We start from the raw sequence: 20,374 nt of genomic DNA on the forward strand, positions 1-20,374 counted from the left end.
GACAAGGTACCGCATGGTAGGTTGTTACATAAGGTTAAATCTCACGGGATCCAAGGTGAGGTAGCCAATTGGATACAAAATTGGATTGACGACAGAAGACAGAGGGTTGTTTTTCAAACTGGAGGCCTGTGACCAGCGGTGTGCCTCAGAGATCGGTGCTGGGTCTGCTGTTATTTGTTATTTATATTAATGATTTGGATGAGAATTTAGGAGGCATGGTTAGTAAGTTTGCAGATGACACCAAGATTGGAGGCATTGTGGACAGTGAAGAAGGTTATCTAGGATTGCAACGGGATCTTGATAAATTGGGCCAGTGGGCCGATGAATGGCAGATGGAGTTTAATTTAGATAAATGTGAGGTGATGCATTTTGGTAGATCGAATCGGGCCAGGACCTACTCCGTTAATGGTGGGGCGTTGGGGAGAGTTATAGAACAAAGAGATCTAGGAGTACAGGTTCATAGCTCCTTGAAAGTGGAGTCACAGGTGGCTAGGGTGGTGAAGAAGGCATTCAGCATGCTTGGTTTCATTGGTCAGAACATTGAATACAGGAGTTGGGATGTCTTGTTGAAGTTGTACAAGACATTAATAAGGCCACACTTGGAATACTGTGTACAGTTCTGGTCACCCTATTATAGAAAGGATATTATTAAACTAGAAAGAGTGCAGAAAAGATTTACTAGGATGCTACCGGGACTTGATGGTTTGACTTATAGGGAGAGGTTGGATAGACTGAGACTTTTTTCCCTGGAGAGTAGGAGGTTTAGGGGTGATCTGATAGAAGTCTATAAAATAATGAGGGGCATAGATAAGGTAGATAGTCAAAATCTTTTCCCAAAGGTAGGGGAGTCTATAACGAGGGGGCATAGATTTAAGGTGAGAGGGGAGAGATACAAAAGGGTCCAGAGGGGCAATTTTTTCACTCAAAGGGTGGTGAGTGTCTGGAACGAGCTGCCAGAGGCAGTAGTAGAGGCGGGTACAATTTTGTCTTTTAAAAAGCATTTGGACAGTTACATGGGTAAGATGGGTATCGAGGGATATGGGCCAAGTGCAGGCAATTGGGTCTAGCTTAGTGGTATAAACTGGGCGACATGGACATGTTGGGCCGAAGAGCCTGTTTCCATGTTGTAAACTTCTATGATTCTATATTCAAGGGAATACAAAAACCAAGTTTATGCAACCTGTCCTTATAATTGAATTCTGAGCCCCGGTATCATTCTGATAAACCTGTACTGTACCCCTTCCAAGGCCAATATATCTTTCCTGAGGTACGGTGCCCAGAACTGAACGCAGTACTGCAGATGGGAATCTAGGTTTTTGAAATAGGGGAATAAAGTTCAAAGAGGTAATGTAAATGTATACAAATTATTGGTTAGGCCACAGTTGGAATATTGTGTCCAGTTTTGAATGGCCTACTTCAGGAAGGATTTCAAGGACCTATAGACGCTGCTGAAGAGATTTCCTACGACAATCCTAGGGATGAAAGGCTTTAGTTATGAGGAAAGACTAGAGAAACTGGGGCTCTTTGCATTGGAGCACATAAGATTAAGAGGACATCTGATTAAATAATGAGAATGTTCAAAATGATGAGAGGTTTTGATAAAGTAAATCGGGAAAAATTATTTCCACTGATCAGTGAATCGGTAACTGCAGTGAATAAATTTATATCCTCACCAAAGAACAAAAGGAGAGGTTAGTTGAATTTATAAACATTTACTTTTAAAAAACAGATTGTTGTTAGAATATGGAGGGGTAGAAATCCGGGTGTGGGGCACACAGCAGGGGGGGGCCATGGTACATTCCCTGCGCCTGCATTGTGAGGCCTGAGGTCTCCCCGAAATTGGTCCTCAGGCCTCATTTCAATGAAGCTGGCATGGCACGAAGAGCTAGCCAGCGAAGAGTTACATCTAACTACATCGAAACTACAGCACAGAAACAGGCCATTCGGCCCAACTGGTCTATGCCGGCATTTATGCTCCATATGAGCCTCCTCCCTCAGACTCCAGGATCGAGCCACTGTTAGCTGAATTTATAGGCCAGAGTCTCCTAACAAGAATCCATAATAGCTTTTAAAAGATAAGTGGATAAATATTTGTAAGTTAATATTTAAAAGCTTACAGGAAAAGGGCAGAGGAATGGACTAAGTGGAGAGCTCCTCCAGTCAGCATAGGCACAATGAGTGAAATGCAGAAAGGCAAGGGATTGGACTAAGTGGAGAGATATCTCAGAGAGCCAGCACAGGGACGATGGGCCAAAAGGCCTATTTTGTGCTGTAAAATTCTATAAGTGGATACATTGAACAGGAATATCTGATGATTGTGCATTACTAGTCATGTTTGTGTTCCACATACCTGTGGTTCTTGGTAAATAGGATCAACAGCAACACCAAGGCCATGCCCAGTGAAACTAAAACAAGGATCAGCCTGAACAAGAGTCCTGCTTCTGTAAGAAACAACATATAGAAATCCAACTTGATGAAATTGTGTGGAGAAATATATGTACAGTACTGAGGGATATTTTCAAGGCAGCATTTTATTTATCAAACTATCAAATCTTCTATGGTATTGCTCACAATGGTTTTTTAAAAACAGGAGTCTGTGCCAAATAGCTTCATCGGAGACACTGATTTATCAGCATTGCAGCAGCCCAGAACATGACCTGGAATGCACTGCCTGAAAGGGCGGTGGCAGCAGATTCAATCGTAACTTTCAAAAGGGAATTGGATAAATACTTAAAGGGGAAAAAGTTACAGGGCTATGGGGAAAGAGCAGGGGAATGGGACTAATTGGCTAGATCTTTCATACTTGTAAGTATACTTGCTTGTACTGTTGATATTAATAAAAGCAAAAGGTTGATTAAACACTGGCATCCGAACCTACATCATTTGGATTAATCTACCTGGTTGATATAACAGGGGTCACCCCGTTAGGACACATTTTCTGGCTTCGTGAGCAGTCCCTTATTTGCATATGCAAAGAGTCGAACATCTGTTGAGGCCCCCACCGCAAGATTGGGACGGACTGTTTTTGTTTTTGAAATTTAGTTACCTGAAAGTGGAGCCGGGAGGAGCATGAGATTCCCGCCCCCCCCACCATAAAGAACGCAAACAGTCACTCACCCCCGTTCATTGTTATCACTTCCCTCAATCCGACCTCCTGACCTTCCCCGGCCTCCCATCTCCCGACCTCCCACCCCCCCGGCCTCCCATCTCCCGATCCTCCCCCCACCGGCCTCCCATCTCCCGACCCACCCCCACCCCCCCGCCCTCCCATCTCCCGACCTCCCACCCCCCCGGCCTCCCATCTCCCGACCTCCCACCCCCCCGGCCTCCCATCTCCCGATCCTCCCCCCACCGGCCTCCCATCTCCCGACCCACCCCCACCCCCCCGCCCTCCCATCTCCCGACCTCCCACCCCCCCGGCCTCCCATCTCCCGACCTCCCACCCCCCCGGCCTCCCATCTCCCGATCCTCCCCCCACCGGCCTCCCATCTCCCGACCCACCCCCAACCCCCCGCCCTCCCATCTCCCGATCCTCCCCCCCCCCCCGGCCTCCCATCTCCCGATCCTCCCCCCCCGGCCTCCCATCTCCCGACCCTCACCCCCCCCGCCCTCCCATCTCCCGACCCACCCCCACCCCCCCGCCCTCCCATCTCCCGACCTCCCACCCCCCCGGCCTCCCATCTCCCGACCTCCCACCCCCCCCGGCCTCCCATCTCCCGACCTCCCACCCCCCCCGGCCTCCCATCTCCCGACCCACCCCCCCCCCGGCCTTCCATCTCCCGACCCTCACCCCCCCGCCCTCCCATCTCCCGACCCTCACCCCCCCGGCCTTCCATCCCCCGACCCTCACCCCCCCGCCCTCCCATCTCCCGACCCTCACCCCCCCGGCCTTCCATCCCCCGACCCTCACCCCCCCAGCCTTCCATCCCCCGACCTCCCCCCCCCCCCCGGCCTCCCATCTCCCAACCCACTCCCCCCCCGGCCTCCCATCTCCCGACCCTCACCCCCCCCGGCCTCCCATCTCCCAACCCACTCCCCCCCCGGCCTCCCATTTCCCGACCCCACCTCCTAATCTTTCCTGGCTTAACTCCTAACCCCTGATCGCCTCACCCGCCCCGACCCCCAATGGGCCTACCTCCTGATGCCTGACCCTGCCTCCCACCTCCACACAGCCTCTCCCCCGACGCCCGATCTTCACCCCCCCCGCCCCCACCACTGGCCTCGTATCACCTGATTCCCGCTTCATTTCCCTGAGGGCCGTTACCACATTAGAGGTACCTTGGGCTTCTCCATTCAGGGAGGAGGAATGTACCCTACACCCCCAGGAATAGGCCTGTCTAAATTTCTACCCTTTTGAAACTTGCACCTCAAGTTTGGTCCTTCAATGAAAATGCCATTATGTAAATTCCTGCCTATCGATGTTGGCCACAAGACCTGGTACCAGGGCAAAAATATCTTTCACAGATCGACAACAGGTCGAGCTGATTTTTACAATATCTCCCCATCACGTGGCTTAAGCAACAATAAACTTGTTTAGTTTCATTCTTGTGGTTTATAACTTCAGTTGAATCCCTGAATGAGACAATTGATGTACGATGACTGCTAACCATATATATTTAAGGTGTGGCTCAAAAAGAAACTGCAAATGGTGGAAGTTTGGAATAAAAACAGAAAACGTAGAGTTAGTGAAATCCGTTCCATCCTCGCCACTATCCTTAGGGAATAATTAGAAACAGAAATATTACCCGGGGATTGGAAAGGAGTTTTTTTTTTAAATTATGAGTTCTGCGGGGCTCGTGTCCTCTGCACGGCAACCGTCCACGCACAATTCCCCAGGGAGTGCGTGCGGTTCGAGGTGCTCCGGAGCGGGGAGTGCTGCCCGCCCCTCACCGCCGACCCCACCGACCGCTGCGGCTCCAGCCTGGGCCGGGGCTCCTGCGCCGATCTGACGGCGGACCCGGCCCGGCCCGGCACGGCCCCCAGTACCCGCACGACGGCCTGGACGACCGCGAGCGCTGGCCGCTCCGCTTCTTCTGCCGCTGCGCCGCCAACTTCCGCGGCCACAACTGCGGCCTGTGCCGCTACGGCTGGAGCGGGCCCGACTGCCGGCGGCCGGCCCCGCGCCGGGACGTGCACCGCCTCAGCCCCGAGGAGAAAAGGCGCCTGGTGGAGGGCCCTCCACCTGGCCAAGCTCACCCCTCACCCCGACCTGGTGGTGGCCACCCGCCACCTCGCCGACCTGTACGGGTCCGACGGCCGGAGCCCGCAGTTCGACAACATCTCCATCTGCAACCTCTTCGTCTGGACTCACTACTACTCCGTCAGCAAGACCTACCAGGGAGGCAGCCGCACCGACGGCGGCGTCGAGTTCCTCACCTGGCACCGCTACCACCTGCTGCAGCTGGAGCGGGACATGCAGGTGATGCTGCAGGACCCCACCTTTGCACTCCCATACTGGAATTTTGCCACTGGAGGAAACACCTGTGACATCTGCAGGGATGACCTAATGGGAGCCAGAAGCAATTTTGACCCAACTCTCCTAAGTCCTAACTCTGTCTTTTCCCAGTGGCGCAATCGATGTGAAAGTTTGGAAGACTACGATACCCTCGGAACTATATGCAATGGCACTGAGGGTGGTCCTATTCGGCGGAATCCAGGTGGGAATGTTGCTCGACCGATGGTGCAGCGTCTACCTGATGCCCAGGATGTAGCACAATGTTTAGACATCTCTTACGACACAACACTTTTCTACTCCAATTCAACCGATAGTTTCCGAAACACGGTGGAAGGTTATAGTGATCCTTCAGGAAGGTATGATCCAGCAGTTCGCAGTTTGCATAATCTGGCACATTTATTTCTTAATGGAACTGGTGGGCAAACCCACTTGTCCCCAAATGACCCTATCTTTGTGTTGTTGCATACATTTACTGATGCAATATTTGATGAGTGGTTGAAGAGGAGTAATGCAGATTTATCTATCTTTTCCATTTGAAAATGCTCCCATAGGACATAACCGAGGGTACAATATGGTTCCCTTTTGGCCTCCTGTAACCAATGTAGAAATGTTTTTGACAGCACCTGAAAACCTTGGCTACACCTATGAAGTTCAATGGCCAAATCGTACGCTCTCATTGTTGGAAATGATAACGGTGGGGATTGTGGCAGCTCTCGTGTTGGTTGCTATTGTTTTCACCGTCTCCACGTTAGCTTTACGCAGAAGAAGAAGAAACCTGGCTGCAAGTGAACTGAACCAACCTCTCTTAGAAACTCCGTGTCAGCACTACTCATAATATGATGCATCAACAGTAATCCAAAAAGCCTCACAGTCTGCTATCTGACTCCTTCTTCTTCGATTTTTTTTTTCATGCTTTTATACCAGACCGATGATGAGCAGCGAGAAAACAGGGTGACTTCCTGTGACTGTTTAGATAAAAGATCCAATGAGAAGTAAGCTCTAATCTCATGACCTGCTGCAGCCTTTAATGAAATAAGCCATCTATCATTGGTCTGCACTGAAAATGATTACTCCTGACTCATTAATGGTAGCTGTCATGGCTTTTAGTAGGGTTTAAAATTGAAACGAATTGGAGTTAATTTGAGACCTTGGTTAAATAAGCCTCAAACTTAATGCTAAAGGGATATGGGGAAAAAGTGGGAACAGGGTACTGAGTTAGACGATCAGCCATGATCATTTTGAATGGCGGAGCAGGCCCGAAGGGCCGAATGGCCTACTCTTGCTCCTATTTTCTATGTTTCTACGTTTCTAACACCAATCTTGCTGAGAGGGCAGGTTGGCAACTGTAATCCTTCGCCAACCGACTCTGAACCAGCTGCCTAGAGGCACATTAGGAAGCTGGAGATCACTCGCCTTCTGTTGGTTTTCCTGCCTGGCTGCCAACTTGCAGGGTTACAGAAAGACTAGGGTTCAGGATAACAAGCTGAGGTCCCAGCACTCTATGCCGCAAGGTGTCATTGCTCAAAAGCTCTGCTCTGCTGTTTTCCCCCAGTCAGGCTATTTTTTCATATGATCTACAAGGGCAATCAAGCTGCTGACATGACCAGAGCTAATAAATCCCTGATAGTGACTATGTCAGGGCAGCCAGAGTTCAAATATTTTTTTTATCGCTGAGAGTTTTCACCCTTTAATGAATGACACACACTCTCAATGTTCTCTTCTGGTACACAGGTCCTATATAAAGGCCTGGTATACAGATCACACCTGTGCCCTCAGAATATGGGCGGGCATTTGGTTTGCTTCAAGTTGTCCATTTTGGTCTGAAAATGTGGGCCAGTGACCTGGGGAGACTCCTACACTGGTTGTTACGTCCCCGTTACAGGAGGATACTGCAGATTCTGGCCAGCACATACCTTCCGGGCAAAGCACAGATTAGGAACCGAGTATGCTCAGCATCAATGTTCTAATACTCGGTCACCATACTGCACCCAAAAAATCTTTTCAAGATGTAATTTGCTTACGGGTGATTCTGTTTAGCAGTAATTTTACAAATATATTACAAGTTGTTCAGCATGGCTGTGAGAGAACAGCTACGGCTGTTCACATCTATGTGGTTATTGGTTCCTCTCACCTTCTGTCGATCGCGGTGCTGGAATGAAGACATGCGCCGTGTCACTGAACTCACTAAAATCTCCATTGGCGATCTGTTTACATCGCAGTCTGATCTCATAACTCTTGCCAGTACCAAGTGCGTAAACTGGATGGGAGGTCGATAAAGATTCAATCTGCCATGTGAAGGAAGGGAAATTTGGTTAGGGACGATCAAACGACAAATCAGGAAGAGCAAGTAGCATCTGTACTCATACAGGGCGGTGTGTGGGGGATACAGAGTAAAGCTCCCTCTACACTGTCCCATCAAACACTCCAGGGCAGGTACAGCATGGGTTAGATACAGAGTAAAGCTCCCTCTACACTGTCCCATCAAACACTCCCAGGGCAGGTACAGCACGGGTCAGATACAGAGTAAAGTTCCCTCTACACTGTCCCATCAAACACTCCCAGGGCAGGTACAGCACGGGTTAGATACAGAGTAAAGCTCCCTCTACACTGTCCCATCAAACACTCCCAGGGCAGGTACAGCACGGGTTAGATACAGAGTAAAGGTCCCTCTACACTGTCCCATCAAACACTCCCAGGGCAGGTACAGGGTTAGATACAGAGTGAGGCTCCCTCTACACTGTCCCATCAAACACTCCCAGGGCAGGTACAGCACGGGTTAGATACAGAGTAAAGGTCCCTCTACACTGTCCCATCAAACACTCCCAGGGCAGGTACAGGGTTAGATACAGAGTGAGGCTCCCTCTACACTGTCCCATCAAACACTCCCAGGGCAGATACAGCACGGGTTAGATACAGAGTAAAGCTCCCTCCACACTGTCCCATCAAACACTCCCAGGGCAGGTACAGCATGGGTTAGATACAGAGTAAAGCTCCCTCCACACTGTCCCATCAAACACTCCCAGGGCAGGTACAGCACGGGTTAGATACAGAGTAAAGCTCCCTCTACGCTGTCCCATCAAACACTCCCAGGGCAGGTACAGCACGGGTTAGATACAGAGTAAAGCTCCCTCTACGCTGTCCCATCAAACACTCCCAGGGCAGGTACAGGGTTAGATACAGAGTAAAGCTCCCTCTACACTGTCCCATCAAACACTCCCAGGGCAGGTACAGGGTTAGATACAGAGTAAAGCTCCCTCTACACTGTTCCATCAAACACTCCCAGGGCAGGTACGGGGGTTAGATACAGAGTAAAGCTCCCTCTACACTGTCCCATCAATGTCCATTAACCAGAACCTCCTGCTGCACTAAAGAGCTTTACAAATTCCATACCAGCCACGTGATGGCTTCTGAGTGTTAAGTGGTACCAATTAGTGTTGAATTGTGATGAATTATAGGCTATCAGTTCACACCTGCTGGGATCAGAGTTGAAATTGCCAAAACTCATTTTAATTAGAATCGTCTGGAAGGAACTTTCGTTCATAGAGTTCTTTCTTCCTCACGATGCTTGTTACGTCCTCAAAGAACTCTAACTGTAGTTTAAATTTCTGCAGCATTCAAATGAAGCCTGTTTTACCTGATTCTCAAATCATCGCCAGTGATTTCTTTATATATCAGTTCACAGTCTGTACCTTGGCATCAGCCCGAAACGTCCTCAGAAAACACCAAAGACAAAGCCACACCCACTGCTTCTCCTGCCTGTGGGGAACGCTCTCTCACAGTAATCAATGAAACTTCACTCACTGCTTAGAAACATGGAAAATTTACAGCACAGGAGGCCATTTGGCCCATCGTGTCTGTGCCGGTCGAAAAAGAGCTACCCAGCCTAATCCCACTTTCCAGCACGTGGTCCATAGCCCTGGAGGTTACGGCAATTCGGGTGCATATCCAAGTACTTTTTAAATGAGTTGAGGGTTTCTGCCTCTACCACCCTCTCAGGCAGTGAGTTCCAGACCCCCACCATCCTCTGGGTGAAAATATTTTTCCTCAGCTCCCCTCTAATCCTTCTACCAATTACTTTAAATCTATGTCCCCTGGTTATTGACCTCTCTGCTCAGGGAAATAGGTCCTTCCTGTCCACTCTATCTAGGCCCCTCATAATTTTATGCATCTCAATTAAATCTCCCCTCAGCCTCCTCTGTTCCAAAGAAAACACCCCCAGCCTATCCAATCTTCCGTCAGAGCTAAAATTCTCCAGCCCTGGCAACATTCTCATAAATCTCCTCTGTACCCTCTCTGGTGCAATCACATCTTTCCTGTAATGTGGTGACCAGAACTGTACGCAGTACTCAAGCTGCGGCCTAATGAGTGTTTTATACAGTTCCAGCATAACCTCCCTGCTCTTATATTCTATGCCTCAGCTAATAAAGTATCCCATATACCTTCTTAACCACCTTATCTACCTGTCCTGCTACCTTCAGGGATCTGTGGACATGCACTCCAAGGTCCCTCACTTCCTCTACACCTCTCAGTATCCTCCCATTTATTGTGTATTCCCTTGCCTTGTTTGCCCTCCCCAAATGCATTACCTCACTTTTCTCTGGATTGAATTCCATTTGTCACTTTTCTGCCCACCTGACCAGTCCATTGATATCTTTTAACATTTTTTAGACATTTAATGAGATGTTTCATAACACTCAGCAAAGATACATTCCAGTGAGAAAGAAAGACTCTGGGGGAAGGACGCACCATCCGTGGCGAACTAAGGAAGTTAAAGATAGTATCAAATTGAAAGAAAAAGCATACAATTCCGTGAAGATCAGTGGCAGGTCAGAAGATTGGACAGAATATAAAAAACAGCAAAGAATGATTAAAAGAATAATGAGGGAGAAATTAGAGTACGAGAGAAAGCTAGCTAGAAAGCTAAAAACAGATAGTAAGAGTTTCTACAGGCATTTAAAAAGGAAAAGAGTAAGTAAAGTGAGTGTTGGTCCTCGAGAATGAGTCTGGGGAATTAATAATGGAGAATAAGGAAATGGTGGATGAATTGAACAGATATTTTGCATCCGTCTTCACTGTAGAGGATACAAATAACATGCCAGAAATAATTGTGAATCAAGAGGTGAAAGGGAGGGAGGAACTTAAAGCATTTACAATCACCAGGGAAAGGGTTCTGAAAAAAATATTAGAACTAAAAGCTGACAAGTCCCCAGGTCCTGATGGACTTCATCCTCGGGCCTTAAAAGAAGTGGCTGCAGAGATAGTAGATGCATTGGTATTAATTGTCCAAAATTCCCTAGATTCTGGAAGGGTCCCATCAGATTGGAAAATAGTGAATGTAACTCCTCTATTCAAGAAAGGAGGGAGACAGAAAGCAGGAAACTACAGGCCAGTTAGCTTAACATCTGTCATAGGGAAAATGATAGAATCTATTATTAAGGAGGTTATAGCAGGGCATTTAGAAAATCTCAATGCAATCAGGCAGAGTCAACATGGCTTTGTGAAAGGGAAATCGTGTTTTTGACTAATTTATTAGAGCTCTTTGAGGAAGTAACAAGTAACGTGGATAAAGGGGATCATGTGGATGTGGTGTGCTTGGATTTTCAGAAGGCATTTAACAAGATGCCACATCAAAGGCTACTACACAAAATAAGAGCTCATGGCGTAAGGGATAACATATTAGCATGGATAAAAGATTGGTTAGCTAACAGGAAACAGAGAGTAAGAATACATGGGTCATTTTCAGGTTGGCAAGATGTAACAAGTGGAGTGCCACAGGGATCAGTGCTTGTGCCTCAACTATTTACAATCTATATCAATGACTTGGATGAAGGGACCGAATGTATGGTTGCTAAATTTGCTGATGACACAAAGGTATGTAGGAAAGTAAGTTGTGAAGAGGACATAAGGAGTCTGCAAAGGGATATAGATAGGTTAAGTGAGTGGGCAAAAATTTGGCAGATGGAGTATAATGTGGGAAAATGTGAACTTGTCCACCTTGGCAGGAGGAATAGAAAAGCAGTATATTATTTAAATGGAGAGAGATTGCAGAACTCTGAGGTACAGAGGGATCTGGGTGTCCTAGAACATGAATCACTAAAGTTAGTATGCAGGAACAGCAAGTGATTAGGAAGGTAAATGGAATCCTGTCATTTATTGCAAGGGGAATGGAATATAAAAGTAGAGATGTTTTACTACAGTTGTACAGGGCATTGGTGAGACCACATCGAGAATACTATGTGCAGTTTTGGTCTCCTTATTTAAGAAAGGACATAATTGCTTTAGAGTCAGTTCAGAGAAGGTTCACTCGACTGATTCCTGGGATGAAGGGATTATCCTATGAGGAAACGTTGGACAAGTTGGGCCTGTATTGTATTGGTGAGACCGCACCTGGAATACTGCATACAGTTTTGGTCTCCATACTTAAGAAAAGACATACTTGCTCTCGAGGCAGTACAAAGAAGGTTCACTCGGTTAATCCCGGGGATGAGGGGGCGGACATATGAGGAGAGGTTGAGTAGATTGGGACTCTACTCATTGGAGTTCAGAAGAATGAGAGGTGATCTTATTGAAACATATAAGATTGTGAAGGGGTTGATCGGGTGGATGCGGTAAGGATGTTCCCAAGGATGGGTGAAACTAGAACTAGGGGGCATAATCTTAGAATAAGGGGCTGCTCTTTCAAAACTGAGATGAGGAGAAACTTCTTCACTCAGAGGGCAGTAGGTCTGTGGAATTTGCTGCCCCAGGAAGCTGTGGAAGCTACATCATTAAATAAATTTAAAACAGAAATAGACAGTTTCCTAGAAGTAAAGGGAATTAGGGGTTACAGGGAGCGGGCAGGAAATTGGACATGAATTTAGATTTGAGGTTAGGATCAGATCAGCCATGATCTTATTGAATGGCGGAGCAGGCTCGAGGGGCCGATTGGCCTACTCCTGCTCCTATTTCTTATGTTCTTATGTATACATTGGAGTTTAGAAGAATGAGAGATGATCTTATTGAAACATAAGATCCTGAGGGGACTTGAAGGGGTAGATGCTGAGAAGATGTTTCCCCTTGTGGGAGAAATTAGAACTAGGGCCACAGTTTAAAAATAAGGCGGTGATGAGGAGAAATGTTTTCTCTCAGAGGGTCGTGAGTCTGTGGAACTCCCTTCCCCAGAGAGTGGTGGAGGCAGGGTCATTGAATATTTTTAAGGCAAGATGCCACTAACAGCAATCAACTGAATGACTAGTTGATTGGTTTTGATGGTGCTGTTGGGTGATTTCCCCTGCTCTACTTGAAATAGTGCCTTGGGATCTTTTATGTCCACTGGAACAAGCAGACGGGGTCTCTGTTTAACGTTTCATCTAAAAGACAGCAGTCCCTCAGCATTGAATTGTCAACCTTGATTCTGTACTCAGTCCTGAAGTGGGGTTTGAAGCCATGACCTTCTGAGTCGAAAAGGACAGTACTACCAACTGAACCAAGCTGACAACTTCAACATGAAATGGGGGGTGGGGTGGGGGGGGGGGCAATCTGGGCTGCATTGAACCCTGGGGCATGATTTTAGCATGGAGCTGGGAACCCAGCGCGTGTGTGGATGTTCGCGTGGGGAACCCGGACATCGAGCGAATCAGATTGACAGGCTGTCTGCCTCTCGGGAGGGAAAGGAGACAGGAAGTGGAGAGGAGGGAGGGAGAGATCATAGGCCTCGGAGATGATCCGGGGGTGGTCTACCGTCTGATGGAGGTGGGGCAGGGGGAATCCGGAAGGTTGCAAGGCTGGAATAGGTTACAGAGATAGGGAGGGGTGAGGCCATGGAGGGATGGAGTCGGTGGCTAGAGAACGGAGTTTGTGGCGGGGATCAAAGACAATGGCTTCAGTCTTCCCATCATTTAGTTGGAGGAAATTTCTGCTCATTCAGTACTGGATATCGGACAAGCAGTGTGACAGATCAGAGACAGTGGAGGGGTTGAGGGAGGTGGTGGTGAGGTAGAGCTGCATGCTGTCAGCGTACAAGTGGAACCTGACGTGTTTTCGGATGTCGTCGCCCGAGGGGCAGTTTGTATATGAGAAATAGGAGGGGGCGAAGGATAGATCCATGGGGGACTCCAGAGGTAACAGTGCGGGATGATCGCAATGAGGTACATCGCCCCTTGAACAATCCGCCCGCCGGCAGTAAGCCACGATGGGACTTCTGGGTTCCGTGTTTACGGTCCCACTTCATAAAACACAAACTTTAATTTGTACCTCCCGCTCACCCCCAATCCATCCATTCTTTGGGGTTAAAATTACCCCCAGGTCTCTCGTCAACAATAACAGCCAATTTTAAAGATCTCCATCCATTATAGCTGGGAACTTCGCTGTGGGCACACAACACACCCCTCCAACAAAAATGCTACATATTTTTCAGCTACATATGTCTGCACTGCTATCTACATTTTCACCTGAAATATTTATGGCATCACCACATCGTCAGCTGCATGCTTTTTATTGCACGTTAATCACCTAACTCACACTTCAGCATTTACAAAGAAAGTGGAATTTCCTAAACTCATTTGAACATACCGAGTCCCAGTGGTTACTCTCGCTGGTCTTATATTGGATCTCATACTTGAGAGAGATCCATCCATTTTTGATATCAGCAGTAGGTGGCGCCTCCCACCAGACCTGGATGTCAGCGAGCAATCCCGACTGGCTGATATTCAGCAGTGTCCAGTTCAGCGCAATCGGACGATCAGGTTTCACTGTAAACGAGGAAGAAAGAGTGAAAAAAGGATCTAGTTTAGAGAGGCCGGGAGCGTCCAGTGACGCAGCGGGGCCGGGAGCGTCCAGTGGCGCAGCCGGGCCGGGAGCGTCCAGTGACGCAGCGGGGCCGGGAGCGTCCAGTGGCGCAGCGGGGCCGGGAGCGTCCAGTGGCGCAGCGGGGCCGGGAGCGTCCAGTGGCGCAGCGGGGCCGGGAGCGTCCAGTGGCGCAGCGGGGCCGGGAGCGTCCAGTGGCGCAGCCGGGCCGGGAGCGTCCAGTGGCGCAGCCGGGCCGGGAGCGTCCAGTGGCGCAGCCGGGCCGGGAGCGTCCAGTGGCGCAGCCGGGCCGGGAGCGTCCAGTGGCGCAGCCGGGCCGGGAGCGTCCAGTGACGCAGTGGGGCCGGGAGCGTCCAGTGTTTCCAGCAATTTCTATTTTCGTTAAGAGTTTCATTCTGACTTCCCTGGACCGTGTGATTTCACAGATGCTTTCATTGACTTGATGATACTGTAGGTGACTAGAGGATCCTGCCTTTGCTGGACAGGGGCAAGCATTTGTGATGTATGTCCACATTCAAGATTAGATTCGACAGATAGATGCAGGAAAAAGGACTAAAGGGATATGGAAACAGATCAGGTAAAAATGATAATGTGGAGGGTAAATGCTGAGACAGACCGATGGGGCGGAATGGCCTGTTTCCATGCTGTAACTTTATATATTTCTATGATGGTTCCTTCAATCTGTGTGAAGGATAGAAATTCTGTCACAATTCAAATCATTAGAAAATTTATTTTAAGTATTTATGCCTGGTCACATTAAATTTGAGTCGTGCTAAACTGTTTTACACATCATTGGTCTGGTATGTAAAATGTCACTTCAAAGGCATTACTCTGATGCAAATACATTTTGATTAGAAGTGGGAACCACTTAGCACAGACCTGAAATCAGTCAGGTCAAGCTAAAGTGCTTGGTTACACATGCAAATGAACTGGGTGGCTTTCAGGAACCCACTGCATTAATTTGATAAATTTGCCTGAACTCTGGAAGACACTTTTTGTTTTCCTGTGTCTCAGTTTCCAACTTCAAAGGGCTCGAGGGGTATATCCCAGGCAGTGTGCTCCCAGCTGGTCAGTGCTGGATGGCAGCTCATATGGCGATGGAGTCTTAAGAGCTGCAAGCAGTTACGACCAATATCCAGTACAAGAGTTACAGCACAGACACTAGTCCAGGTTTAGTGTTCTCAATAGTGTTTGTGAAGGGCTACATCTTGTATTGATTTTTGTACTCGAGGAAGGCATGTGAGTTAAAAGCTCTGTAAAATTAGTGCAAGATGCTGTATCGTTATTTGCCACTGTATGTCTGTTACGTTTAATAAGCCTGTTCCATAGTTCACAGCCTACGCTACAGGTTGTTTTTCTGCTATCCAAAGAGATAATAAGAGGGCTTGTGTCATATCCGGTAAGTTAAATTGAGTAAGAACAGCTTCTGTTCAGCCTGTAGGTAATGCTACAGTACTAGATACTGTGTGCCTGAGGCCCCACTTTAGTCCGTAGGGAACAATGCCTTGTTAAAGGAGTGGTACTTTACAATGAACACAAGAGAAAACACAGGTGAAAGCCGAAAAATGTAACAGCCATGTACTGTGTGGGATCATTTACATCATCTTTCCCCTACTTTGTGACATATTCTTCTCTAACACCACAAGAGTTCACAGTGCCAACAACAAATGCCATATTGCACATGCACAGGGCAAATGGGCATTTGACATCTGTAGCTGGCACTGTGAGTTCGACTGTTAGTTTAATGGGCTTTTCCAGGATTATAAACCATGACAAATTAATCTGTCTTGGACAAACAAAAACTATTGTGAAGTTCAAAGCAGGCAAGAAATAACTCAATCCCAGTCCCTTTGAATCGAACAAATTGATCAAATTGTTCAATGTGGGGAAGGGCTCAAATCCCAGGGAATATAAATAAAAAACTAAATTAGGAGGAAGAAGAGATGCCAGGAGGAACTTTTTCACCCAAAGGGCAATCAAATTGTGAAATAAGTTACAAGGGAAGGACATTGAAATAGATAAAGTTAATAGGTTCAAGAGATAATTAGATGTGTTTCTGGAGAAAAGATTGAGGGATATGGTGAAAATGAGGTAAAGGGGGCCTGAGAGGCTTGTCCCATTCCTGACCATGTTTGTATTCTGTCTCCAGACTCTTCTGATGTAATTATTCTAACCTGTTGCCTCACTACTATTTCAATGAAGAAGTTTCTTTTACCGATGTTATCGATGGAGAAGCAGCGTTTGTCGAAAGTGATGTTCTGATCCTGAAAGTCAGATTTCAGCTGTACACAGTACGAAATCCAGATGGAGGTGTAGGTCTGGTTGAAGTAGCAGGAATTTTCGTTCTGCATGTATTTGGGACATTCTTTCCAGTCAGCATTATTCCTGAAGAGACATCAATCTGTTACTATCTTTGATAAACAGCAGTAATTCCAAAACATCACACAACTCAGCATGACATAGGCTCATGTGTGGGCCTGGACTGCTCATTGACTGTATTTTCTTCAATACAAAATGGGTGTCTTAACACAGGAAGATTTATTCATGCAAAGAAAATCAGTTTCAGTGCAGCATACAGCCAGTGCCGAGCCTTGTCTATCTGCATAAAAAGCCAAGCAAACTTCAAACCGCCAGTGTTTGTTTCTGTACACCAGATTTAACATCCTCCAACTCCTCTTTCTCCCGATGTACGCTGACGACACCAAGCTCTACCTCACCACCTCGTCTCTCGACCCCTCCGCTGTCTCTGATTTGTCACACTGCTTGTCCTACATCCAGTATTGGCTGAGCAGAAATTTCCTCCAACTAAGTATTGGGAAGACCGAAGCCATTGTCTCCGGTCCCCGCCATAAATTCCGTTCCCTGGTCACCGATTCGATCCCCCTCCCTGGCCACTGTCTGAGGCTGAACCAGACCGTTCCCTATCTTGGCGTCCTATATGACCCTGAGCCGAACTTCCAACCCCATATCCTCTCGATCACCAAGACCGCCTACTTCCACCTCCGTAGCAATGCCCGCCTCTGCCTCAGCTCATATGCTGCTGAAACCCTCATCCACGCCTTTGTTACTTCTAGACTCAACTATTCCAATGTTATCCTGGCCAGCCTCCCACCTTGCACCCTCAGTAAAGTCGAGCTCATCCAAAACTCAAATGAGGTATCCTAACTCACACCAAGTCCCATTCACCCATCACCCCTGTGCTCACTGACCTACGTTGGCTCCCAGTCCGGCAACGTCTCGATTTTAAAATTCTCATCCTTGTTTTCAAATCCCTCCATGTCCTCGCCCCTCCCTATCTCTAACATCCTCCAGCCCTATAGCCCTCCAAGATCTCTGTGCTCCTCCAATTCTGGCCTCTTGTACATCCCTGATTTTAATCGCTCCACCATTGGCAGCCGTGCCTTCAGCCGCCTGGGCTCTAAGCTCTGGAATTCCCTCCCAAACCTCTCTCTCCTTCTTCAAGACGCAACTTAAAACCTACCTCTTTGACCAAGCTTTTGGTCACCTGTCCTAATATCTCCTTATGTGACTCGGCGTTGAATTTTGTTTGATAATCGCTCCTGCGAAGCGCCACGGAACGTTTTACTATGTTAAAGGCACTATATAAATGCAAGTTGTTGTTGTGTAATTATAGGGTTTATTGGGTCTGCTGCTAGCATTCATTGGTTGCCAGGTACATTTTCCAAGGTAAAAGAAATGACTTCTGATCCAATAAAATATTAGGGATCAAATATCATAAATTCACTTTCACTCATGGTCATTATTTTATGATAATGCTGGGACAGTTCATTCAACTCCAGTAATTTTGGCCCCATAATTATGACCACCAAATCTCCAGCTAAAATTTAGTGTGTAACTTTATGTTGGGGTTTTCTTATTGTGTAAGATTTGAGTAAAGAAGAAGGGAAACTGAAATGTTTGTGATGGATTAGAGTACAAGGGGGGCAGAAGTTATGCTGCAGCTATACAAAACCCTGGTTAGACCGCACCTGGAGTACTGTGAGCAGTTCTGGGCACCGCACCTTCGGAAGGACATATTGGCCTTGGAGGGAGTGCAGCGTAGGTTTACTAGAATGATACCCGGACTTCAAGGGTTAAGTTACGAGGAGAGATTACACAAATTGGGGTTGTATTCTTTCGAGTTTAAAAGGTTAAGGGGTGATCTGATCGAAGTTTATAAGATATTAAGGGGAACGGATAGGGTGGATAGAGAGAAACTATTTCCGCTGGTTGGGGAATCTAGGAGTAGGGGGCACAGTTTAAAAATTAGAGCCAGACCTTTCAGGAGTGAGATTAGAAAACATTTCTACACACAAAGGGTGGTAGAAGTTTGGAACTCTCTTCCACAAACGGCAATTGATACCAGCTCAATTGCTAAATTTAAATCTGAGATAGATAGCTTTTTGGCAATCAAAGGTGTTAAGGGATATGGACCAAAGGCAGGGATATGGAGCTAGATCACAGATCAGCCATGATCTTATCAAATGGCGGAGCAGGCACGAGGGGCTGAATGGCCTACTCCTGTTCCTATGAACACTTCAGAACACAAGTACAGTCAAGGGTAAAAGACTATTTGGCCCATCAAAGCTCATCCTTCTAGCCCCCTTTACATTGTCCCGGGGGCAGTCCAGGCTTCCCAACTCTATTGCCTGCTACAATGTCCATGGGCACCCAGCTGCAGGGGGGCTTGCACTGAAACCTGCCCCCAGTCTGAGGGAGGCCTGGCAGCGCGCCAAAGAGGAACAAAAAGTAAGTCTCTGTGACTCAGTAGATCTTTTGTCAAGAGGTCATCGGCCAGAGCTTCATTCCCAACACCCCCCCAGGAAAATCATCCACGAGATGGTCTTCCTATTTCTGATCTAAATTTAGTTTCCACTAATTTAAACATATGTCCTCTGGTAACATCACCCGTCTCCACCCCGCCTCAGTTCATCTGCTGAAACCCTCTCCCATACCTTTGTTACCTCCAGACTTGACTATTCCAATGCCCCCCTGCCGGGCCTCCCACCTTGCACCCTCAGTAAACTTGAGTTCATCCAAAACTCTGCTGCCTGTATCCTAACTTGCACCAAGTCCCGTTCACCCATCACCCCCTGTGCTCACTGACCTACATTGGCTCCCGGTCCGGGAACGCCTCAATTTTAAAATTCTCATCCTTGTTCTCAAATCCCTCCATGGCCTCGCCCCCTCCCTATCTCTGTAACCTCCTACAGCTCTACAACCCTCCGAGATCTCTGCATTCCTCCAATTCTGGCCTCTTGCGCGTCGCTGATTTTAATCGCCCCACCATTGGTGGCCGTGCCTTCAGCTGCCTAGTCCCTAAGCTCTAGAATATCCTCCCTAAACCTCTCAGCCTCTCTCTCCTCCTTTAAGACGCTCTTTAAAACCTACCTCTTTGACCAAGCTTTTGGTCACCTGTCCTCATATCTCCTTATGTGAATCGGTGTCAAATTTTGTTTGATAATTGCTCCTGTGAAGCGCCTTGGGATGTTTTACTAAAGACGCTATATAAATGCAAGTTGTTGTTGTTGGGAATGTTAGCCTGTCTTACTTTGAAGTAATATTCTAGATTAACCTCGTGTATACCATTTATAATTTTCTATGTGTTCATGAGGTCGTTCTTAACCTTCTCTAGATTACAGAGCTCGAGCTCCCTTATCTTTCCCCATAGCTCATCTCCTTTGCACTTGTGATCATCGATGTTCTTCTCTTCACCCTTTCCAATGCATAGCAACAGGAATAAGGCCATTCAGCTGCTCATGCCTGTCCCGCCATTCATTTAGATCCAGCTGATCTGTATCTTAACTCCATCTGCCCGCCTTGGTTCCGTAACCCTTAACACTCTTGCCTAACCAAAATCCATCAATCTCAGTTTTGAAATTTTCAATTGGCCCCAGCATCAGCTTTTTGGGGCTTGTTTGGCCTTTTGTGGTAGGCCACTCCAGTGCGGTGTAAAATCCCAGCACAGTCTGTGTAGGCTTGTTTTCTGCTGTACTGGCCAGATATCTCAGCATTTTATTTGCTTTCTTACTTGGTTTGTGACACCACAAAATTTGAACACTTAATCTAGGCTGACATTTCAGTGTTATACAAAGGAATGCTGCATTGTCAGAGGTGCTGTCTTTCAGATGGAAT

The 20,374-nt window shown here is 47.4% G+C and overlaps 1 protein-coding gene and 1 pseudogene across 2 annotated transcripts in view; one reads left to right on the top strand and one right to left on the bottom strand.

Moving 5' to 3' along the window:
* LOC137320682 (growth hormone receptor-like) overlaps nt 1–20,374 on the bottom strand; it is a 221,288-nt gene that overhangs the window by 17,907 nt on the left and 183,007 nt on the right. For both annotated transcript variants that reach the window (XM_067982360.1, XM_067982361.1), the window contains 4 exons: nt 16,455–16,624; nt 14,006–14,184; nt 7,587–7,740; nt 2,351–2,441 (listed from right to left, as the gene is read on the bottom strand). In XM_067982360.1, coding sequence (XP_067838461.1) covers nt 2,351–2,441; nt 7,587–7,740; nt 14,006–14,184; nt 16,455–16,624 — 594 coding nt within the window. The remainder of the gene's footprint in view (nt 1–2,350; nt 2,442–7,586; nt 7,741–14,005; nt 14,185–16,454; nt 16,625–20,374) is intronic.
* Nucleotides 4,419–6,333, top strand: LOC137320679 (5,6-dihydroxyindole-2-carboxylic acid oxidase-like; annotated as a pseudogene).

Source organism: Heptranchias perlo, chromosome 4 (assembly GCF_035084215.1).
Source record: "Heptranchias perlo isolate sHepPer1 chromosome 4, sHepPer1.hap1, whole genome shotgun sequence".
In the NCBI taxonomy this organism is placed as follows: Eukaryota; Metazoa; Chordata; class Chondrichthyes; order Hexanchiformes; family Hexanchidae; genus Heptranchias; species Heptranchias perlo.